This window comes from Erythrolamprus reginae, chromosome 5, assembly GCF_031021105.1.
Source record: "Erythrolamprus reginae isolate rEryReg1 chromosome 5, rEryReg1.hap1, whole genome shotgun sequence".
NCBI lineage: Eukaryota > Metazoa > Chordata > Lepidosauria > Squamata > Dipsadidae > Erythrolamprus > Erythrolamprus reginae.
In genome coordinates, this window is record NC_091954.1 from 95,065,234 (window position 1) to 95,091,061 (window position 25,828).

Consider the following 25,828-nt stretch of genomic DNA (forward strand, 5'->3'; position numbering starts at 1 on the left):
GTTACAGGAGACAATATAACGTTAGGAATTGTTTTAAAAAACAAAACAAAAGGTCTTTTAAATATTGTACTTATTCTTACCACTCTGAAGTCACCATCTATATCAGAATCTTCACAGATATCTTCATGAGGTACATTTCTTCTTTTTAAAAGATGCTCATCTCTTTTGTTCTTTAAAATAAAAATTATTAAATTACTTCTGGAAATGTTTGGAAAATGCTTCCCCAATTTTTTGAAAAAGCATATTAAAATTTGTAAAACTGTTTTCAATATAAAATAAGAGCAAAGAACAAAATGCACAAAAGTTTTTATAAAACTATAACTGCAGCACACATAATAACCTGCAATAATATACAACATATTATTAAATGCAGAAAAGTACAGCATAAACATGCATGATTAATACTGCACTGCTGCCCAAGTTTTCAGGTTACCAAATGCAAAAAATGCCCATGTGAGGTAAGAAGAGATCTCAATACAATTATATTTTTTGCTGTCCTCCTGTTGTTCATAGGCACAATAAACTTAATTCACTAACATTTGTTTCATTGTCAGACCCATTTTTAAGCTGTTGTGTAGACAGGGCAGGTTATAACTGGTATACAATAGTGCTTCCATTGTTTGCAAAGCGAATACTGTATTTACAATGTTTTAAAATGTGATCTTGCTGTTTTGAACCAATTTTTTTAAAAAACTGCACATATTTGTTATTTGTAAATGCCCCCCATTTTAACAAATTATGGACATTATGAACTTGGATCAAAGAGGTAAACATTAAGTACAGGATAATAGAAATTTCTCATATATATGAGGATAGTTGCACCAGTGTTGAACTGGACTGAGCCAATGTTAAATTTAAAATTACAATACTGTATGTGGTTAAAATGTTAAACCTTACCTTTCTTAATTCCACAACAACTTCATTACGCTGTCTTCTCATAGTCTGTAGAAATTAAAGTATTATAGAATTATATTCCACTTCTAATGTTTTTTGAAGTAATATGAGTTCTAAATGTGACTATGAGATATCCTCAATTCTACAATAGAAATGTTATAGATAAAAGAAGTATGTTCAAAACTTTTTTTAAAAGTAGTAATATTCCAAAAATTGATCAAAAGAAAATAAATACTTTAAAAAATTAAGGCAACTAAATTGCACTTAGTTATTGACATAATACTGTTTCAGTATATTTGATCATTGCATAAACTAATATATAATCTATTTATATAGACAAAATAGCTCTCTTTAATGTCACATATTAAGCACAATTTAAAGGAATAAATCTTTCCCTTGTTTTCCTACAACATTTTTTCCAACATATCTAGACATTGAATCTAGCCCCTTTAATATCTGTAACAAGTAATGAAACAAAATACATCAACCAGAACAAACAGCCATTGAGAATCTTAGGTTTTCTTTTTTCTCAGATATAAAATTTTCTGTCCATAATTTCAGAGTTTCAAGAGCATATTTTAAAAATAAGATTTGTATTTCTTTTATTAAAAATTATCCCAATACAATATAGTCAATTTTATTGTTAGAAGGAATAATACTAGATTTACTGACAAGAAATGGAAATAATATATATATATATGTAAGTTCTGAAGCTCTTTACTAAGTTCATATTGATCTTAATTGCACCTTTTATTCCTATTTACTTCCTCTTTCAGATCAAAGGAGGGAATGAAATATTAATTTTCCAGATCAGGGTTCCAAACCTTTGGGGGGCGGGGTAATGGGACAGGACAAATTAAGACTAAGGAATCTTAAGGAATATCCCCAGTGCCCTTACATGCAAAAGTAAGAATATAGTAGAGGCCTTTACAGGAGCAGCTCTGGCACAGCTGGTTAAGACACTGACTAGAGGGGAAATATTCTAGATTTAGTCTTTACGAATGGGAATTGGGTTTCAGAGGTTAAGGTGGGAGAAAATGTAGGTTGCAGTGACCATCTATGTTTGTGGTTTGATGTAAAAACTGATTGTGAGCAATCCTATACTGCAACCAAAGTATTGGATTTCAGAAAAACAAATTTTAATGCAATGGGGGAATATTTAAATAATGAATTAAAGGGGAGGGATAAAATGGCAGGAGTGAGCACCCAGTGGACTGTATTAAAAAAGGCCATATTAAAAGTCACTGGACTGTAAGTAAGGCAAATAACTAAAGGTAAAAGGAAGAAGAAACCGCTATGGTTTAGCAATGATGTAAGGGCTATAGTCAATGAAAAAAAGGCTGCCTATAGGAGGTATAAAGAGTCTGGAAGTATAGCTGATAGAGAGGTGTATAAAATGAGACAGAAGGAGGCGAAACAGATAATATATGCTGCTAAAGCCTCAAAAGAGGAAGAAATTGCCAAATCTGTAAAGAAGGGGGATAAAACCTTCTTTAGATATATTAGTGATAGGAAGAAGAAAAACTGCAGCATCACGAAGCTTAGTACTGGGAATAATAGATGCATTGATGGGAATAAGGAGATCGCTGACCATTTCAATAACTATTTCTGTTCAGTTTTCTCAAAAGACACCTTACAATATAATATTATAGATGGATATAGCATTACTACCAGCTGTAGAGATTCAGCTCCAGTGATCTTAGAAGCCGATGTCTTAGAAGAACTTGAACGATTAAAGATAAATAAGGCAATGGGTCCAGATGGCATCCACCCGAGTTCTTAAAGAACTCAGATTTGTCATTGCTACCTCCCTGACTGATTTGTTTAACCAATCCGTTAACAGATGTTCCTGAGGATTGGAGAATGGCTAGTGTTGTGCCTATCCACAAGAGGGGCAGTAGAGAAGAAGCTGGTAACTACAGGCCAGTTAGTTTGACATCAGTTATAGTTAAAATGGAGACTCTACTCAAAAAGAGGATAAATCAGCACCTAAAAAAAAAAAAAAACGTATTGGACCCAAATCAGCATGGCTTTACTGAAGGCAAATCATGTCAGACTAATCTCATTGATTTCTTTGACTATGTCACAAAGGTGTTGGATCAAGGTGGTGCGGTGGATATTGCCTATCTGGACTTCAGCAAAGCCTTTGATACGGTTCCACATAAAGAGCTGATAGATAAATTAGTGAAGATTGGACTTAATCCCTGGATAGTTCAGTGGATTTGCAGCTGGCTGAAGCGTAGACATCAGAGAGTTATTGTTAATGGCGAGTATTCTGAGCAGAGACAGGTTACATGCAGTGTACCACAAGGATCTGTTCTTGGTCCTATTTTTAATATGTTTGTGAGTGACATAGGGGAAGCTTTGTTAGGGAAGGTTTGCCTATTACTCTAAAGAGTTGATATTGATATAAAGGGTTGATATTCCTGGAGGCGTCTGTAATATGGTAAATGATTTAGCTTTACTAGATAAATGGTCAAAGCAATGGAAACTGCAGTTTAATGTTTCCAAATGTAAAATAATGCACTTGGGAAAAGGAATGTATTGTATTGGCAGTTCTGTGTTAGCAAAAACTTCAGAAGAGAAGGATTTAGGGGTAGTGATTTCTGACAGTCTCAAAATGGGTGAGCAGTGTGGTCGGGCGGGCGGTAGGAAAAGCAAGTAGGATGCTTGGCTGAGGTATAACAAGCAGGAAGAGGGAAATTGTGATCCCGCTATATAGAGCGCTGGTGAGACCACATTTGGAATACTGTGTTCAGTTCTGGAGACCTCACCTACAAAAAGATATTGACAAAATTGAACGGGTCCAAAGATGGGCTACAAGAATGGTAAAGGTCTTAAGCATAAAACGTATCAGGAAAGACTTAATGAACTCAATCTGTATAGTCTGGAGGATAGAAGGAAAAGGGGGGACATGATCGAAACATTTAAATATGTCAAAGGGTTAAATAAGGTTCAGGAGGGAAGTGTTTTTAATAGGAAAGTGAACACAAGTACAAGGGGACACAATCTGAAGTTAGTTGGGGGAAAGATCAAAAGCAACATGAGAAAATATTATTTTATTGAAAGAGTAGTACAGTGAACCCTCGAGTTTCGCGTGTTCAAGTATCGCGAAAGGGCTATTTCGCGAGTTTTCAACCAGGAAGTAAACTCCACCATCTGCGCATGCGTGCCCTTGCATAGATGGTGGAGTTTCCCCACCGGGCAGAGGCTTCCCTGGGTCTTCCCCCTCTTGCCCCCGTAAGACCCCAGCGGCGGCGCGAGCAACGGCGTGGGCGGGCGGGCGGCACGCGCTTGGGGACATCCCAGCTCCGCTCCCCAGCTGGGGAAAGCGCGCGCGTTTGGGGACTCCCTAGATCCGCTCCCCAGCTGGGGAGCGGATCTAGGGAGTCCCCAAACGCGCGCGCTTTCCCCAGCAACGCGCGCGCGGTGGGGACTCCCTAGATCCGCTCCCCAGCTGGGGAGCGGATCTAGGGAGTCCCCAAACGCGCGCGCTTTCCCCAGCAACGCGCGCGCGGTGGGGACTCCCTAGATCCGCTCCCCAGCTGGGGAGCGGATCTAGGGAGTCCCCAAACGCGCGCGCTTTCCCCAGCAACGCGCGCGCGGTGGGGACTCCCTAGATCCGCTCCCCAGCTGGGGAGCGGATCTAGGGAGTCCCCAAACGCGCGCGCTTTCCCCAGCAACGCGCGCGGGGTGGGGACTCCCTAGATCCCCAGGCGCGAGCAACGGGGTGGGCGGGCGAAGGGCGGGCGGCAGTGGAAGCAAAAACACCATCTGCGCACGCGCAGATGGTGTTTTTACTTCCGCACCGCTACTTCGCTAAAAATCGATCATCGCGTGGGGTCCTGGAACGGAACCCTCGCGATGATCGAGGGTTCACTGTATATCCTTGGAACAAACTTCCAGCAGACATGGTTGGTAAATCCACAGTAACTGGATTTAAACATGCCTGGGATAAACATATATCCATCCTATGATAAAATACAAAAAATAGTATAAGGGCAGACTAGATGGATCATGAGGTCTTTTTCTGCCGTCAGTCTTCTGTTTCTAAGACATTGTGAAAACACCCGTATACAAGACAGGTTTCATGAAAGGTATTTTCAATCATGAAATACAACTAAGATAAAAAGCTACAAAAAAGGTTATTCCAAAAACAAGGCCTATATGAAGCTCAATCACATGAATTCCAACAGATCCACACTTTTTGTTACAACAATAATTTAAAATGGATTAAGGAATTCACCGAGCCCTCAGGAATGTATTTGTAAGCACACAGTACTGATGGACAATATGTTAAAAATTTCAGTATTAACTAAATCAACTAAACTGCTTCCACTATGATTTAGGCCCTAGACTTTAGACCAGCGTTTCCCAACCGGTGTGCCGCGGCACACCGGTGTGCCGCGAGACATGGCCAGGTGTGCCGCCAAGCTCCGGCTGGGCGGGGCGCTCCCGGTACTTCCGTCCTGGGGCTCCCGCTCGCAGCTGTCCCCCGGCTCCTGCTCGATGCCGCGGTTTTCGGCGCTCTCCTGCTGGGCTCCAAAGAAGGAAGGCGGGAAAAAGCCTTTTCCCGCCTTCCTTCTTTGGAGCCCAGCAGGAAAGCGCCGAAAACCGCGGCATCGAGCAGGAGCCGGGGGACAGCTGCGAGCGGGAGCCCCAGGATGGAAGTACCGGCAGCGCCCCGCCCAGCTGGAGCTTCTCTGGCATCCACGGCAAGTGTCCTTTGTGGCCCCGCGGGAGGGCACTGGCGTTGGGAGCGGGGGGGGGGGCGGCCGCAGCGGCCGCAGGCAGTCGCGAGGAGATGTCGGCGGCGAGAGGGAGCTCTCTCTCTCTCTCTCAGCTGACTGCAAGCGGGAGCCCTGACGGTGGCGGTTGGACCTGCGGCAAGTGTCCTTTGTGGCCCGGCGGGAGGGCACTGGCGATGGGAGCGGGGGGGGTGGCCGCAGCGGCTGCAGGCAGTCGCAGGGAGATGTCGGCGGCGAGAGGGAGCTCTCTCTCTCTCTCAGCTGACTGCAAGCGGGAGCCCTGACGGTGGCAGTTGGACGTGCTGCTGGCACTGCAGGCCTGGCATATACGGTGTCCAGCAGCACGTCCAGCTGCCGCCGTCAGGGCTCCCGCTTGCAGTCAGCTGAGAGAGAGAGAGAAAGAAAGAGAGACATAGCAAGAGAGGCAGAGAAAGAGAGACAGAGCAAGAAAGAGAGGCAGAGAAAGAGAAAGAGAGAAAGAGAGACATAGCAAGAGAGGCAGAGAGAGAGAGAAAGAAAGAGAGACATAGCAAGAGAAAAAGAGATACTTAGCAAGAGAGGCAGAGAGAGAGAGAAAGAGAAAGAAAGAGAGACATAGCAAGAGAGACAGAGAGGGAGAAAGAGAGAGAAAGAAAGAGAGATAGCAAGAGAGGCAAAGAGAAAGAAAGAGACATATAGCAAGACAGTGAAAGAGAGAGAGAGAGCAAGAGAGAGAGAGAAAAGCAAGAAAGAGATAGCAAGAGAGACAGAGAGAGAGAGCAAGGGAGAGAGAAAGACATAGAGGAAGGGAAGGAGGGAGAGAGAAAGAGAGAAAAAAAGAGAGGAAGAAAGAAAGAAAGGGATGGAGAGAGAGAAAGAAGGGAAGGAAGGAAAAGAGAGAAAGAGGGAGAAATAGAGCGAAAGGGAGGAAGAGAGAGGGTTTTTTGTCCAAACTTTTCTTTAGCCCGCCCCCCCGCCCCGCCCCCCCTTCAGTGTTCCCCAGGATTTTGAAAATATGAATAATGTGCCGCGGCTCAAAAAAGGTTGGGAAACACTGCTTTAGACCATGCATAATTGTGAGTAAATAATTACACTGTCAGCTAATTATCTCATGGAGTATCCAATAATTGTTTTTATGTCAGGCCTCAATAAAGAAAATGAAAACAAAAGTGGAGTCAGTAGTCTCATTACACATACATACATATATTACACATACCTTCAGAAAAACCTTTAACTAAACATCTACATTTTTGAAGGTGAATTACTGGTTTGTACAGACATTCAAGCTTCTGTATTAGTCATATGCAATCCACCTATAGCCCAAGAGTGTCAAACTCGCAACGCTACGTTGTCATCGTGATGGATCACAACTTTTTTTCTCTTTGCTAAACCCGGGGGTGTGTGTGGTCAATGCATGGCACATTCGGCCCGCAGGCTGTTTGACACACCTGACCTAGCCCAACAGGGTTCCTAATCAGAGAAAGAACTGGAACCATGTTTTGCTGAATGCAGAAATAATATCCTTACCCACTTCCCCATCCAATGAAACAAGTGGGGAGAAGATATGTCAACACATTTTGACACAATAGTATATATCTTTATAGTGGAATTATCACTTAAAATAACATTTATGATTATATTATGGATAATTCAATTTATCAAAATAACCAACTATTTAGACAAGGAGAGATGCTTCAGAGTATGTATGCATGCATGCATGTATGTATGTATGTATGTATGTAAAAACTGACATTTTAACTGAAAGATTAAATGTGAGTTTTGTCCTTTTATAGAAGAAAGTGTGAAAACATACATTACCTCCACTTCATTTACTCAGTGTTTAAAAATACCTATAAAATCTACGAAAACAAATACCTATAAAAGTAACTATCACAGCTGTTTAGTCAATAATTTGTTATATATTGCTGAATCAATACTGGAAGTTTTGTTCTGTATTTATTTAGCATTGTGTATTGGTACTGGGTTACTAATAAACTCACTTATTGTGGCTATTTTTTAAATTTTAGAAAATCAGTGTACAAACATAAGCTTGAAAGGCTTTCAAATTAAAAAGTCACTTTACTGTTTTTACTTTTGTATATTGGGTTTTTATTTTTTTATAAGCCGCCCAGAATGAGTCATCAATCATCTAATTTTTTTAAAAAAGCGAATAAAAATTACATTCAGTAGTTTCAGTTCTTTCTGATCTTCTAAATCCACCAAAGATGGTTATGTGCTGCCATCTAGCTGAAGTGTTGCACTTTACAAACTGTATGCAGTTTAGATAGTTTTGCTACAACAGGACACACATTTCCTGCATACAGTATTAACTTTCCTCTGGACAAACTTTCCGCCAGTTCAGTCTCTTTCAATTTAACTTGAAAGAGAATACACATGTGCACAGACACACACATTTTAAACACATTTTATAAATCTTAATAAAACCACTGACTCATCAGAATTTGCTGTAATAATTGATGAGAAAAAATATTGTTGAAGAAATCTGGCTATTGGCATATTTATATCAAAGCTATAAAACAAGTCTACTTTTCACCATTTTTTAGGTCTATGGGGTACAAATTATCCCTTTCATTAGTTTACATTCACTGTGAGTTCTCTAAGCAGGCTAGATGTAGCTTTAGTGCTGACTTTTTAATGCTTATACATTTTTCATTTTTTAATAGATCTTTGTTTCAGTTAACAGAATAGTATCAACATCATATTTCAATCTGTTAGCTTTTCAACCTTCAATTCTGATTATATTTCTTTTAGCCTTTTAATTCAGTAATTACTATGTAACAGATACAGGATCAACGTGTATCCTAAATTACACCCTTTTCAATTCCAAGCCATTTCCCTCCCAAATGCAGTTCTTATTCTAGAACTAGTAAGAAGGATCTTTAAAGAGTAATCAATCATTTAATTGTCTTAATACATTTTAAATTCTGGCAAGAAGTGTAAATTCAAAGTCAGTGTTTATGATACGTAAAATAACCTTTTATTAAAATTCTCTTGCTCTCTCCACTTTATACTATTTTGTTACATTTAAAAAAAATACAGAGCTTGGTATCATTTTAAATATCTCATCTACATTACTTTAAACAGCTCGATGATTATTTTATCTATATCTGGTGTTCATTTGCCAGATAATTGATTGCTATTCATACTTTATAAGGGACTGGAGTAAACTGGATGCAACAGACAAAAGTTGAGTCTAGACACCTTCTGAAACAAAGGAGAATTTACATTACTGGAACACAAGTACAAAGATTGGAGGAGTGGACAGTTAGTGAGTGAGAACTTTGGTAAAAGCATGGGAAGCACTGGAAATACTGTCCAGAGAAAAGAATTCAGAAATTACTGGAATTATTTGGAAAGACTGAGGGATGGGTGGACTAGCAGGAGATTTGACTGCAGTATTGGGAAGATAAGAGCCAAGTGGGGAAAAAAACAGTTTGGAAGCACCAAAGAAGCAATGTGTGTTTGAGTGATGTGTTAAATGGTAAGTAGCTTTTGGTTTTAATGGGGATTTTTTTAAAACACTCCTTTCTTTTGAATAGTTTGTTAAATCACGTTTTACTATAATTCTCTCATTCTACAATATATTTACACCTTCCTCTGATCTCAGTTGCTTCTCTCATATCTATTCCATTACTCTTCAGTATTAGGTTAGACACACTTTTTCCTCAGTTCTTTTTCTTTTAAAACAGTTTACTTCAGTTTTACCATATTCACCCTTGTTGATATTATTGACCAAGATATAGTATTTTTCAATTTTTTGATACTGCAAAAACGTAGTATTCAGCTGTCACAGATATTTATTGTAACTATACTCCAGCTTTCTTTAGCAATCATAATTTTTCTGAAAGCTACTTCGACATTTTCCAGTTAAAATGCTAAAATATTTTTAGCTGCTTCAGTTTTTGAAAATATCTCTGAAAAATGTCATAAAATTTGGTGATCCACTTTTACACTATTACAAATGTTAAGTGCCAGGCTGGAGGACCACCTGTGAATGTTGCATAAATTGTTTTGGTAACAAACAAAAATGTATACTTGGACAATACTATTAGTTTCCTGCTTTAATGTACAGTATTTACTCAATTCAATCATTCTATTGTCTTATGTTCCCTATTTCTTCAACTTTTGTATTCCAACCAACCCTGCAATATTGTTTTTTCTTGCTTAAATTGATTTTAACACACCTTGCAATTTGTCATAACATTGTTATTTCTTCCTCTGCTGTGTTTAAAACAGGAGTATATGCTTATGCAATACTAATCTTCATTAGAATTTTAATAAATGTGTAACTCTGCCATTTATAGGGATATAACCAAGCACAGATTTAAAAGCATTTAAATATTACTGCCTTTCCATAACTTTGCAGGATTTCTTGCATGTAAAATTCTACTTAAAGAAGCCAAATTAGATTATCTTAAATTGATTAATTCTAGAACTTACAATCTGATGCGTTTAATTTCTGCTTTTTCTTTTAGGAGCATGCATTCTATATTCCAATTACATCTTTTCTGTTAAAGCAAAGGTTTATTCTGGCCATATCTTAATCTCTAGATGTACTTAAAAAGTTTAACATTTTCCCACTAGCTGGAATAGTTGTGTTCATTCCATTCTCATCATATGTAATGGTATCATGTCCAAAAATGTTAGCTAGGCCCATATAGTTATTCTGGCCAAATACAGAAATATTGCTTCTTCTAAACATTTTGCTTCTTCTAAGTTTGGTTTTATACTTTCTTCACATAGTCTTCCCTCACATTGTTAAAACCTTGAGTTGGATAAAGTCCTCGTGTAGGTAATTCTTAGCTGCACCTCTCCTTTACTGGGAAGAGGGACTTGAGGTTCTCACTAAGATCCTATCACATCAGGATGGCAGTTGCCAAAGGCAAACCAATAAGTAACAATATAAATATGAAACCTGATGACAGTAAGTCAATCGATCACCTTTTGTATAGCAAGCCAAGAAATTGTTGCAGATAGTATTTTTAGTTCTATTAGAACACATGATTTAAAAAAATCTCCCAGAGTAACTTAAGGTCTATATCGTCTGCAACTTTAAAATGATGCATTGCCTAGCAAAGTAGTAGTAGGTACAGTATTTAGAAAAACAAAGTATCTCAAATAAGCCTTTAATGTGCCCACGTTCATCTGCAAATCAGTAGAAAGGGATTCCCTACAATATGAAGATCTACTGATGAGGGGCTAACATCCAATTGAACAAGGATTTTAACATTTGTAAAATTTCTATGATGGTACATGATATGGTGACACAATTTATTAAAGAATTACAATATAATCTGCCGTAGAGCAATTTCATTTGAAATTTCATTGGATGCATGTCAATAATTCTAAAATCTGCCTTGCAATCAGTTACTAAGCAGCTTTTCAAGTTTGTTTATGAAAAGTATTTTCAATTATATTGTACAGCTAATTCGTTTGAAATAGCCTCAACCTGATATCCTCCAGATGTGTTGGATTACAATTCCTATCATCCTTAAACAGAGCCATAAAAATAATTAGAGATAACTGAAAATAACACATGCTGTTTATTAGCATGTCTAATGTACTGTCATATATAATACATCTATTACCTCATAAGCCAGATAATGTCACAAAACTTAAAGATGACTCAAGAATGGTATTCCTTCGAACTGAAGATTCTTTTCATTTTGAAATACTGGAATCAGGAAGATTGTTTTCCCCACAAGCAGTAAAGCAGAATTCCCAGGTACCCTTAAATACCCACCTTTCATTAGCCTCCTGCATGAAAAAATAGACTGCACAAGCTTTGGGTTTACACCTGCAGTGGACAATTTGTTAGCTTGTGATTTTCAAGCATTTAGTTACCATTGAAGCATAATTCCACACTAATTTTACATTTAGTTAGGAACTGTACAAACATATTCGACATTTTACAAGTTCAATCTTAAAAAAAAAAACTTTTAAAATATCAGTCCTTCCCCTGAATGACAGAGCCATACCTCAGAGCTCACTTCAACTTTACAAAGCACTCAGATGCATTTAGTTCCTATTTGCTAACTTGCTTTTATTAGATTCCTTTTCACCTAATAAAATTAAAATCAATGTTTTTTATTTTTCACATTATGTAGGTAACAAAACAATGGGTGACAGATTAATTCCAACATTTTCTAATTTTAGAATAAAATAAGCTTTGCAGATGTTCAGCACATCTCATTTGTGAAACAATTTAAAGTTCACAAAAAATGCTATTAAGTATGCACAAGAAATACCAGAATTCACAGTATTTCCTAGCATTACATACCCCTTCTGTGAAGGAGCCCAGAAGTTGAGGGAATTGGCATGGCACTACGCATGGAACCAAATGAGTTAACTTTATGAAATTATAATTTTCACTAGAGATAATTTATTATTTATAATCCTCTCTAAAGCAGAGCTGGGGTGAAATACACTGCTCAAAAAAATAAAGGGAACACTTAAACAAAATAATATAACTCCAAATAAATCAAACTGTCCATTTAGGATGCAACACTAATTGACAATCAATTTCACATGCTGTTGTGTGCATTCAACTTTGTACAGAACAAAGGTATTCAACAAGAATATTTCATTCATTCAGATTTAGGATGTGTTATTTGAGTGTTCTCTTTATTTTTTTGAGCAGTATATTAAATACGTATTGAAAATAAATTAAAATCATATCAAGGTACTTTCTTGCCAGCTAAGCAGGTATACTAACAGAATGTTAAATATATAATATAAATTGCCCATATTTTCAAAAGATTGTTTACCTGCCAGCCATCTGTGAGATCTAAGAGCATGTAATCTAAATAATACGCTGTTCATATGCATGATAAATACTATGTTATAAAGGAGATAGAAATGGCAGTAAGAATTCATGAAATCCTAGACTGAAGGAGAAAGTTTATGACCATGCTATATCAGATTGTTGCTCATATTTTTTATTCAATATTAGCAGCAACTTTGTTAAAGGCATATTTTTGATAATCTTGTGATGAAAATCAATGAAGCCACAATACAGCAACTAAATAATTCTGGCCAGTCTCAAAAAGCTAAGGATGTGCTTAGTTCTTGGATGAGACATCAATAGGGCTGTTGCCTAGGCAAAGAAGTTGAAAAAATACTGCATAAGACCAATTTCATGTTATTGCTAACTATATAAATGTGTCTTCAAAGTCACTAGGAAACAATGTTTTATAAATTCTCACCTTTGAAATTACTGTTTGACATAATTCAAAATTTGAGGTAGAAATCTGAGAAACTGCAAACTGAGATGATATTCATACAATTTAAAAGAATTTCTACTCAAATGAGGAACAATCACCAAGCTGCCTACATTATCGTGCCTTCCATATCCAAGGCGAGTTTTTGAGCAATCCTGGGAAAGTGTGCTTTTTATTTATTTGTTTGTGTTTGTTAAGGTATCTTTACATGCAGAATGACCAGCCAATTTCATTTCATTTGTTTCCCGGCTGATGCTAAGGTTGGAGCAGGGAAATACTTGTAAAAATTAATGGCTCCCAGAACATGGTTCCATGTTCAAATTTCACTTTTAAAAACCTCCCCGCAACGTTTAAAGTGTTGCTGTAAACGCAGACCAAAAAGTGAACCAATTTTATGTGAAAAAAACCGGTCGGATTTACACTTGCGCTGCTGAACTGACGAAAACTATAGTACAAAGTAGTTTGTTTGTTTTTTTAAAAAAAGAATTTCAACCATGTAGTAGTAGGCAGAAGGACATTTGTGCAACTGTGCGGCTCCAAACCTGGTTGTCCACGGTAAGGTGCAGATCACAGGGAGAGAAGAGAGAGAGAAAGGGGGGGAAAAGAAGGTGGGGAAGAGGAGAAAAACAAGTCATCTGACAGGCCATTTCCATGTCAGGCTGCGGAGGGCGGAGTGGGGTGGGTGGGTGGAGGAAGGGGCTCCTCCATCAGCTCCGGGCATTCGGGCTCCTTCTTCTTTCCTCGCCTTCCTGTCTCGGACGTTTAATAAGGCCTCCCTCTTCCACGCTTCGCAAAAGGCAAGAAGGACAAGCAGACCTTCCCGGTCTCCGTCAGCAGGGGAAAAAAAACCGGAACCTTCCACGCCGCCGCCGCCGCCGCCGAGCGGCAGACTAGGCCGCGGCCCTTCCCAGCCCAGGGTGTTGAGTGTCGACGCGTCCCTCGCGAGGAAAGCACAGCGAACCCCACCCTCCTTCTCCTCCCCCCATCCCCCTCACCCGCCACCCTCCTCCCTTTCCCGGCGGAGGCTCCGGCCTCGCCTCGAGGCACTTCAAGCAGGCCGGCCGGCCGGCCAGTCGCTAACGTAGCAAGAGACGCCACGGGACACCTCTGTTCTTCCAAACCCGCCGGGAGGCTGTTTCGGCGCCACTGGCGGGGCCGCTCCGGACCCTCCCCCGCCTCCTCCTCCTCTCCTCAGAAAGGGGTGCCTACCTCCAGGTCGCGGCCTTTGTTCTTAAAGTTCTTCAACCGTTGGTTGTCCAGCTTCTCGTTGTCGGCCATGGTGGGAGGCAGGGAGCGCGGCCTCGCTTCGTCCTTTTTTCTCCCTCCCCGGACCCGGCCGGGCCCTTCTTTTCCCCCCCGGTTTCTTCGTCCGTCCCTCCCTCCCTCCCCGGCTTCTCTCAAGCACCGCGTCTAACCCTATTCTCGAGCCGCCTTCGGCTCCGGCCCGGCGACAAACTCAAAAGCCGGCTGCTGCGGCCTCTGCCTGTCTTGTCCCAAAGCCGCTCCCCGTTGCCTTTTAGGCCTTTTCCTCAGGGCGGCGGAATGTGCCGGTAGCGAAGGCAGAGCGAGCGAGCGAGCGAGAGAAAGATGGGGGAGGGGAGGGAAGGGGACGGGCGGGGAGGGGGGAGCAGGGGAGGAGGTTGTAGCCTCGCTCTCGGATAGAGAGGGCAACGGCCACGCCTTCCCCCGCTCCAGCGCCACCCCGTGATTGGCTAATCCTCCGCGGCGGGGCGGGGACGCCGGAGCCCTTGGGTGGGAGAGACCTACGCAAATGAAAAAGGAAGGCGGAAAGGTGGAGGAAGGGGGGGAGGGGGAGGCGGCTTGGCGCGCGCTCGCGGAGCTTTCCATTTCCCTTCGGTAAAAAGGGGGGGAACCACCCTCCCGCCTCTTTACTCGAGCGGGTTCCGGGAGTCATTTCAACAGCAGGGGTGACCCCCTAGGGCTCCCGACGTGGACACCCAAAAAGGTTTCAGTCTTTTAGGCGCGGCAGAAGAACGTTTTAGTGACATATGGACTTCCCTGATGGATTCCTGCCCCCCCTTTTATAGGAAGCAAATGAACTAGGCGAAGTCGGGAGTTGCCTGCGACTGTTGCCCCGCCTTCCTTGCTTCGGGGCGCGCGGAAGGGTGGAGGAACTCTAGTGGCGCTTTAGCAAAAGGCAGCGGGCTCGCTTCTCGATTACGCACGGAAAGTTGAATACAGTATTCCCTCATACCTGCTTTTTGTATTTTATTTATAAACGCGTCGGTTTTATCCCGCCCGTTTTCAGTCCTTAAAATGACTTCGGGTAGTTTGCAGAATAAATACTTAAAGCATTAAAAGTGCCCCGTCGGATGCAACTCCCAAGAGGGGAGTTAGGACTTAATGCATAAGTCGTCTTAAGATATTTTAATTTTTAAAAAATAGTTTTGAACATTTTCCTCCTCTCTCCTACCGTATTAATTTCTTAAAAGTTACTCTTATTATTATTTAGGAAGCCAGAAAATCAGCGTAAGTGGCGATTGTGCTGGTAATATCGAAGTTTTAATACTATAGTTACAATAGTGGTATTTTCTGATAAGTAGTTTGATATTTTTTTAAAAAAAATGGCTGGTTCTAATGTATAGTATTATAAAAGATATTTTGGGCCCATTGTGATGCTCAGAACCTGTTTCTTTTACTAGAGATCAGAAATTGCAACTGTTCACAATAAATGCCTTTTTGTCATCTAAAAGGCAAACTCATTCTTTCACTTGAAGCAAAAACTTTTATCTTTAGTATTAGCGTTTAATTTATCCGTGTAATCTACACTAGTGTTGAGGTAAATGAACTTTGAATGTGCCACAAATACTAGGTTCCTTTGATTGTCTCAACAAAAGTTTTAAGGAATACAGTACCCAGAAACAAAACATGTGAAAAATGCAAGCTGTAATTAAACATCATTGTTTTGCCATTTCATTTCACAAATGACACCTTGATTCTCAAGGTTTTTTTTGCCATTTTTTTCATTGTTAGGTTACCTTGACAGCATAGAGTCCCTAGGGAGATGGGCAGCATACAAACTGAATTAAATAAATACATTAAATAAATACTTTATTCAAAAAAAATTGATCACAGATAAAAGCCACAGATTCTTCTTCCCTTTCCCCAATGAATGTAGATGTGTATTTTCTATTTTGTAGCATCTCTAAGAGAGATGCTACAGCCAGTAAGGGGATAAGCAGTGTTGAAATGGAAGCAAAAGTACCTACAATAATTTTTATCCTTTAATCTCTTGTGAGAATTTATTCAAGTCCTGAAAAATACCATTCTAAACAATTAAACAGAAATTTAGCCTGTTTTAGTTCTGTGATAGAAATATATTGGAGCATTTCGAATATAACATTATTAAATAAAGTACAGTTTTCTTCTTTTTGAAAATTTTGTTCTCTATTTAAGTTTTTAAAACTAATTCTTATAATAGCTTTGCATGCCAGCCATATACAGTAGTGGTCACATAGAAATAATGTAATAATATAAACCTGTCCAATCCAATCTGTAGGGCGGTGATGTCAAACCTTTTTTCCTTGGGTGCCGAAAACATGTGTTGAGTGCACATATTTGCCCACACACATAATTCAGTGCCTCCCACGTAACTCCCTTATGCATGTGTGGCCCCCGTACATGTGACCCCCCACTTGCCAACTTCCAGTAGGCCCGGTAGGTCCATTTGTTGCCTTCTCCAGACTCCAAAGGCTTTCCTGGAGCCTCAGGAGGGCCAAAATACCCTTCTCTGTCCCCAGAGGCTCCCTGAAGGCCAAAAATGTTATTCCAGAGCCTCTGTTTGAGCCAAAAATCAGCTGGCTGGCACACAGATTTGTGCTAGAGCTCAGCTCGTGTACCAGCATATATATGGCTCTGCGTGCTACCTATGGCATGCGTGCCATAGGTTTATCATCACAGCTATAGGATGTGTTTCTTTGTAAGAGGTCCATCTAAAGCCTCTTTGGAAGAAAACTTTTTTCAGAGACACAGTAGCAAGCATTAGCTAGAAGGCAAAAGTACTTTTGACTTCAGTTTTTTCAGCCATAACAAAAAGAACTTTGTTTTCCTCTACTTAGTCATACATTATTTATAATGTGTCTGAATTAAGGATTAATTTACTGTTAATATATACATTCTATATACATTCTAATTAAAAACGTTTGCATTTCTGGAATTAATAATTAATCGCCGTATTACTATTTGTGCAGTTTTATCGTTGACTTAATTTTGAATATACAGTAACATCTGTTAAAATCTGGAAATTCCAATGCAAGGTGGAGGAACTAAAGGCTTCTGTGCAAGATTTTTAATCATTTTTCCAGTTTTGAGGGAGGAAGGGAGAAACTTGTATCATTGTATCCATAGAGAAGCCAGTTGAAAATCACTTGTACTGTTATATTTAGAAACAATCTAGAATTCAGTTTTAGCAACAATGGCAACATTATTTAAATAATAAATATATGAAATATATGTATTTAATAAATAATATGTATTAATATAAATTTAAATTCTAATTAATATTTATTTGATTTCTATGCTAGAGAATATTTAAATAGAATATTTCTATTCTATTTAAATAGTATTTAAATAATACATATAATATCTTGGTCTTTCTGAATATTCTATTCTATAAATAGAATAAATCTATTTCGAACTATTTAGCTCTCATCAGCTAGCCATAGTCTTCTAAGATCCAAACCTGGGATGCTTTGCCTTGCTAGGCAGTGCTTTTGATGTGAGCTAAGTAGCTCGAAATAGAACTACTGTATACTAGTCCCCCTTTATTTCTTTATCAGTTCTTTGCAAGTTTGGAACATATATTTATGTATGTATGTATGTATGTATGTATGTATGTATGTATGTATGTGTCTGTCTGTCTACCTACCTACCTACCTATCTATTCTACCTACCTACCTACCTACCTACCTCTGTTGCTTGTATCCTTATAGTTTATATTGACTGGTTCTAACATGATTTAATTGCTTATTTGCACCCGGACTATCATTAAATGTTGTACCTTGTGATTCTTGACAAACTTATCTGTTCTTTTATGTACACTGAGAGCATATGCACCAAGACAAATTCCTTGTGTTCCAATCACACTTGGCCAATAAAATTCTATTCTATTCTGTTTTGCTCTACTTAACACTATATTGTATTCTAGTCATTCCAGAACGATATAATAAGTTGGTAAATTTTGATTTAAAAACAACACCTTAATTCAAACAATGTAGAACAGGGGTAAGATCACATGATTATGACGACTGTCTTAACTTTTCTATTCGTCTATGGACACTCCTGATGCAGAAAATAATGTAATTGAATTTCACAGTATTAATCAGAATGTACTGTATAATAAACCTGAACTATTTTATTATTTTGTAGCCTGTGCTATTATATTGTGAATGCAAAATAACCAAGCATATCACATCTTTACCAATTCAGTACAAAACATTTAGCATTTTAACTGGGTAAATGATCTATAGAGCCAAGAAGTTTAATAATTTTGGGTAATATTGCAGCTGTTGCATACCTAGCTGCCAGTGAAATAGAACATTTGCCTGTGGAAAAAATTAAAGCACTGAAATATATTAGTGGCTACCCTTTTCTAGTTCTCCTGAGAGTTTTTGTGGTATCCTTGATTAATGGTTGCATTTATACTCCTTTTCATTTGTGTACTCAAGACAATAAAATTAAAAATCCAAAAATATTTGTCTCACCTGGAAGTCATTTCACTAATAAAAAGCAACCACTAAAACCAATGTTCTAAGAAGAAAATAAAAAAGAAATTAAACTTAATATTAAAATTAACAATTAAAAGATATATGACTACAAATTTGCTAAACAACAAAAAAGTCAGCCAAAGACTATTCCTGAGGAAATTTATTCATTACCTCAGCAACAACACAAAAGAACAGTGTGAGATGGGTGAATCTTTTAACAAAGGGTGTGTGTCTTCAAAAGGGGCTCTTGCAAATGAAAATATGTAGACAGATTTCTAACCACTTTATTGGGCCTATACTGGTAATCCTCCAATTACAAACACAGTTGGGGAAAACTTCTATCACTAAGTGATATGGTCTTTATATCCAATCATATCCAATTATAGGACCGTTTTGCCATAGTCATTAAATAAATCACTGGTTGTTGAACAAATCAGGCAATTAAGTGAATTCAGATTTGTCCCATTTATTTTGTGGTTGGAAAGCCTCTGGGAAAATTGTGAATGCTGATCACAGGATGCTGCAATTGTAAATATATGCTAGTTTCCTGACCCCCAAATATTGATCACAGGATTTGTGATGGCAATAATTGTGAGGACCCATCATAAGTTACTCAGAATAACTATCACTTTGCACGTACTTTAATTGGCATACATTAAAATGAAATTTTGTTGCATACAGTTCTCAAAGAGTCACCTCCACTGATATACACAAAATTAAATACAGTAGTACCTCGACATACGAGTCTAATTCGTTCCAGACCCGAGCTCGTATGTCGATCAACTCGCATCTCAAACGAATGCCTTTAGACTTTGTTTTTCGCGCCGAGATAACTGGAAGCATGGAATTCTTGCGCCACCTAGTGGAAGCTCGGCTTGTATCCCGAATTTGAGCTCAAGTGTCGAACAGAAATTTTGCTCGCGTCTCGGCTCGTAACTTGGAATACTCGCATGTGGAGCAGCTCGTATCTAGAGGTACTACTGTAAATACAAATTATGTATATACCTACATATATGATACAGAGAAACAATGCAGTCTAGATGTATACATGTACATGGTGAGAAAAACAAATATTGTGAGTTTACCAGATGGATGGCATGGGAACAAAGCTGTTACAGAATCTGGCAGTCCTACTAGAAATATTTTGAAACCTCTTCCCAGAGGGGAGCAACAGAAACAGACAGTAAAGTGGATGTGTGAAGTCTCTAACAATGCTTTGAGCCCTAAGCACGTAGTGCTTATAAGCAGTATCCTGAATAACAGGAATTGAGCTTCCTGTAATCTCTGCTGTCCTTACCACTCTCTATATGGCCTTTCTATCTGAGGCACTGCTGCCACCAAGCCAAACAGTGATGCAGTTTGTTAAAACGCACTCAAGTGGCCAGGACACAAGAAGAAAAATGTGTTCTCTTCATGTGACATAGGAAATGCAGGTGCTGGTTTGCATGCTTCACTAAGGATGATGTGTAGAGAGACCAAATCAGATTGTTATTTATCTGCACCCCCAGATACTTAATACTGTTGACCATCTTTCCTGCTGCATCTATGATACAGCATCACTGCAACTTAGAGCAGTCATTAAGCAAATGTTCATAAGCTGAGCACTTCCTGGAAGGAAATTTGTTAGGGAACTTTTCAGGCATAAATACGTATCTGACCTCTGGTTTATATCTTATTAAACTTTATTGATATTCATAAAAATGACAAACAAACACGCAAACATTTAACATATAATTGAGGTTACAATTACCCCTCTCATCTTAGAAGTCTATTTTTATACAGAAAAAGAATATACTATTAATTTATAAAGCCAACATACTAATTTAAATGAAAAGAAGAATTTTGTTTTATATAATTCAAACATTGTGATAAAAAAAATAAAAATTGACCTCTGGTTTATAAATGATATTGGCCGCACTGATCGTTTTTAGGAGTCAGTACTAGGCAATAATACCCAGGCTCGAAACTGACCAAAAACCTCTTAATTTTTTCCTACCAGCTTCATAGTTGGAACTACAAGATCAAATTCTGACAACAGTGCTGGGAATGGAAACCAGAGCTACGTTTAGCATATATTTTATGCAAATGTTTAATATTTATTTGTATTTGTATTTTCTTACAGTCTTGAAGCAAAATCATGCTGAATCAACAATAAGCAAACCACTTTGTGGCACTGGACAAAAGAGTAGCCTACTCCTAGCTTTTTATGTATGCATTTATTTGAAAGACTTCTTCTTAAAAGAAATTGCCAACATGTACTATGTTTGGTTAAAACATAGCACATATGCCTTGAGCAGCAGAGGTGGTATTCAGCCTATTTTGGACCAGTTCTAGCAAACCGGTAGTGGAAATTTTGAGTAGTTTGGAGAACCGGCAAATATCATCTTTGGCTGGCCCTGCCACTGCCACCACGCCCCTTCCAGGAGTCCCCATGCGCCCCATTTTGGCTCCAAAGTAAGTGCAGGGAGGCCCACTAGGTCCTAAAAGGGGCACAATCCCCTCTAGCCCATTTTTGCTCCCAGGGGACTGAATGGAGGCCCAATAGGCCCAAAATTATCAAAAGGCCCGCGGTTCAGCAATTGGAGATATAAGGACTCAGCGGTGGCAAGGATTTAAAACGCCGCTCTCAGTGATGTTTATTTCTCCCCATAGGCTAATGCTGAGTTTTGGGGAAAGGTAGCAACGAAGATTGAGGAGGTCGAGGGCCTTGCCTCAAGATGGCAGACTAGGATACACACCCCACTTCAATACCAGCTCAGCTACAACTTCAGTAAGTTGTTGTTGTTATTATTATTATTATTATTATTATTATTATTATTATTATTTATTAGATTTGTATGCCGCCCCTCTCCGTAGACTCGGGGCGGCTCACAACAATAACAAAGACAATGTAAGAACAAATCTAATAATTTAAAAAACACTAAAAACCCCATTATTAAAAGCAAACATACACACAAACATACCATGTATAAACTGTATAGGCCTGGGGGAGATATCTCAATTCCCCCATGCCTGACGGCAGAGATGGGTCTTAAGAACTTTACGAAAGGCAAGGAGGGTGGGGGCAGTTCTAATCTCTGGGGGGAGCTGGTTCCAGAGGGTCGGGGCCGCCACAGAGAAGGTTCTTCTGGGTCCCACCAAACAACATTGTTTAGTCAACGGGACCCGGAGAAGGCCAACTCTGTGGGACCTAATCGGTCGCTGGGATTCGTGCGGCAGAAGGCGGTCCCGGAGATATTCTGGTCCGATGCCATGAAGGGATTTATAGGTCATAACCAACACTTTGAATTGTGACCCAAAATTGATTGGCAACCAATGCAGAGTGCGGAGTGTTGGTGTAACATGGGCATACCTTGGGAAGCCCATGATTGCTCTCGCAGCTGCATTCTGCACGATCTGAAGTTTCCGAACACTTTTCAAAGGTAGCCCCATGTAGGGAGCGTTACAGTAGTCGAACCTCGAGGTGATGAGGGCATGAGTGACTGTGAGCAGTGAGTCCCGGTCCAGATAGGGCCACAACTGGTGCACCAGGCGAACCTGGGCAAACGCCCACCTGAAAGATGTTACTCTAATTTTGCACTTTAAATTTGAAATTGAAGATGGTAGAATGGAACAAACTCACTGATTGAAAAGAAGGAATGCAAAAACTTGCAATCAACAGTAGGAGAAGTGTTTGCCACATCCTAACACACTGAGGACCAAGTTAGAACTGGGACCCAGTGCGCGGATCCAGTCACAAATTAAAAACTTGGTCCTCGTACAATCCACTCTGACTGCTGGTTCCTCCCAGGATGGAGAACATAAAAGATATAAGTGATAAATATCTGTACGCAGAAAAAGCTGTACAGGTTGTTTTGAGTTTTATTCCTTCCCCCTCCCTCCAATATTGCAGGAGTGGATTACTCAGCTTGGTGAGTCATATTGGTAATGACTGTAATGATTATTTACTGCGCTTCAGCTTTGACCAGTGCTTCTAAGATTTACCAATCTCCTTTTATGTTTGCATTCTAAATTCTGTAGCATGCTGACTGTAGTCCTCATGAGGCTGTTTCTAAGCTTACCTCAGTGCTACACTGTGGTCAGTTTTTGAAATTCAGTTACTCTTGTTTTCTTAAGAAAAGCATTCTATGCAAAGGTGTTGCAGAGAAAGGGGGGGAAAAGAAACTTTAGCATTCTGCAGTTACAAGTAGATTCCATGTACTTAAAAATTCTTACTGGTTTTGTTACTATTGTTTTTAATTTAATCAATTCATTTGTCTGACCTGCTACAAGGTACTACTATTTCCAGAAAACAATCTGAGCTATCATATTATCATTTCAGCAATATAACCAGCAAGCATGAAAATCAAATAAAATATTTAAAATATTAATAAAGAGCAGTACATGTCCAAAAGCCTGACTGAAAAAAAATGATATTTTCTTCATCTTGCAGATATTACGCATGATTAAAATCCAGTGATTTTAAGCCATATATTCAGCATCTCTAAGAAAATTCAAAATAATTGAGCAGGGAGTCCTGCCACTTATTTTGCAGAGGACACAACTGTTTTTTAGAAACAGCAGATGGTAATATAATTAGTCCTTGACTTATTGAGCCCACATTTCTGCTGGTAAGTGAAATGGTTGTTAAGTGAGTTTTGCCTAATTTTACAACCTTTCTTGACCCAGTAGTTAAGTGAATTGCTGTAGTTGTTAAATTAGTAACCCACTTGTTAAATGAGTCTGTCTTCCCACATTGATTTTGCTTGTCAGAAGGTTGCAAAAGTCGATCACATAACCTTGGGACAGTGCAACCGTCATAAGTATGAACCAGTTGCTAAATATTTCAATTTTGATCACATGACATGGGGTTGCTGCAAAGGTTGTAAGTATGAAAACCAGTCATAAGTCACCTTTTTCAGTGCTGCTGTAACTTCAAATGGTCATTAAATTAATGGTTGTAAGCAGGGGCGGGTTCCTAATTTTTTTACCACCACTCTGTGGGCATAGCTTATTTTGTGGGTGTGGCTTGATGGTCATGTGACTAGGAGGGAGTTGCTTGCCAGCCATGTGACTGAGTGGGGTGGCTTGCCAGTCATGTGACCAAGTGGGTATGGCTTGCCAGTCATGTGACTGGATGGGAGTAACCCGGGACACTGCAATGGTCATAAATATAAATCAATTGCCAAGTGTCTGAATTTTGATCACAAGACCCTGGGGTGCTGGAACAGTTGTTAAGTGTGAGAAATGGTCATAAATCACTTTTTTCACTGCCATTGTAACTTTGAACTATAACTAAACTAACTCAGTGCCAAGGTTTGTGATACTTACTTCCTCTTCTCTCTCTCTCTCTCCCCCTTCCTTCCTTCCTTCCTTCCTTCCTTCCTTCTTTCTTTCTTTCTTTCTTTCTTTCTTATCTTTTTATTTATCTTTCTCTCCCCTCTTTCCTCCTTCCTTCCTCCCTCCCTCTTTCTTTCTTTCTTTTCTCTCTCTCCCCCTCTCTCTCTGTGCCTCTTTCTCCTCTCTTTTTCTTTCACCTCCAGCATAGTCATAAAAAATCATACGTGTCTTTGTTAAACCTTCACTTTCGCATCATTTCATAAGATAGAATAGAATGGAATAGATTAGAATAACAGAGTTGGAAGAGACCTTGGAGGTCTTCTAGTCCAACCCCCTGATTAGACAGGAAACCCTAAACCACTTCAGATAAATGGTTAGCCACCAGTATTTATAGAAGGAAGGCAGCTCAGGTCTCGCTGTGTTTGCCCTAGAACGGGGACAGAGGCACCAGCCTGAGAATGACGAGTGGGACCTCGTCGAAACTTCGCCAGAAATTTCTAAATCCTACATGGGAAGAAACCCAAATATACCAAGACCATCATAGATAGATAGATAGATAAATAGATCGATCGATCGATCGATCGATCGATCGATCGATAGATAGATAGATAGATAGATAGATAGATAGATAGATAGAACAGCCGCATAAGAGAGCCTCTCTTATGGCGGCTTTCTTTACCCTCCCCAGGCATTGAATTATGGGTGTGGGCGCTCGCGTGTTTGCGATACTACAGGCACCACTATGCGATTTCGGCACCCAAGGAAAAAAAGGTTCACCATCACTGCCTTAGATATTGGGACACTCGTATCAGGTCACTCCTAGTCCTTCTTTTCATTAAATTAATGTAGACAGACTGTAGATTGGACTGGGAAGTGATAAACTGTTTCTGCAAGAAGATGATAAAAATACAAAATACTTTTTCTCTTTTTGTCACAAAAACAAGATCATTTGGACGCTAGGGGTTATGCCTGGCCAAAGGAAACCTAAATAAAGCTATTATTTTTCTAAGTAACCACTGAAATTCAAATTAATTTTGAAACAAGCAGCACCATTTCATTTGTCTGATGTTTGAATTAATAGAAAATTTCTCAGTGTATCTTGCAAAGTATATTTTCAATAATTTGAAGTATAATTTCAATAATTTAAAAAACTATTTTTTAAAAAATTACTAATTAAAATGTCATCTTTTAACTGGGTTTTTCCCCCTTGTTTTTCACAGTGAATTTAATGGACCACCAGATGGTGCTCTTTTGAAAGACTTTGACTTAAATTAACAGCCAAGTATTTTTGTATTCTAAATTGTAATATTGTAGTGAATGTGTTTTCTGGACATAGAACTTTATGTGGACAAAGTACAATTGATGATGCTCTAGAGCGGGGTAGGCAAAGTTGGCTCTTCTATGACTTGTGGACTTCAACTCCCAGAATTCCTGAGCTAATCATGCTTGCTCAGGAATTCTGGGAGTTGAAGTCCACATGCCATAGAAGAGCCAACTTTGCCTACCCCTGCCCTATAGAGCCATGATGCCAAACCTATGGCATGCGTGGCAAAGATGGCACATGGAGCCATATCAGAGGCCAAGCAAGGCATTACCCTATGTCAACTCCAGCGCGCATGTGCGTGCTAGCCAGCTGATTATAGGCCTTGGGGATGGCCATTTTGCACTCCGGAAGCTTCTCTGAAGCCCTGGAATGCAAAAAAAAAAAAAAAAAAGCCCAATGGGCAAATTGGAAGTTTTAAAAAATGGGGGATAGTGTAGGTGGTAGTGGGGCAGTCCCCACCAAGTAGCCCTGGAAGCAGCTTGCGTCTGTAACCAAAACAAAATTCCTCCCAAACAACTATTCATGGAATTTTGTAATGCCAGCAACTAAAGCCAAAGCCTCCCTTTCCAGCTGGCTATGGTTCTCCTCTGCACTGGA

General features: G+C 39.4%; 1 protein-coding gene across 1 annotated transcript in view; it reads right to left on the reverse strand.

Annotated features, from left to right (window-relative positions):
- KPNA4 (karyopherin subunit alpha 4) overlaps positions 1 to 14,236 on the reverse strand; it is a 35,175-nt gene extending 20,939 nt beyond the window's left edge. Inside the window, 3 exon segments of the mRNA XM_070753542.1 lie at positions 81 to 170; positions 898 to 942; positions 14,072 to 14,236. Coding sequence (XP_070609643.1) covers positions 81 to 170; positions 898 to 942; positions 14,072 to 14,140 — 204 coding nt within the window. The 5' untranslated portion in view covers positions 14,141 to 14,236.
- Between the last annotated feature and the right edge of the window lie 11,592 nt (positions 14,237 to 25,828).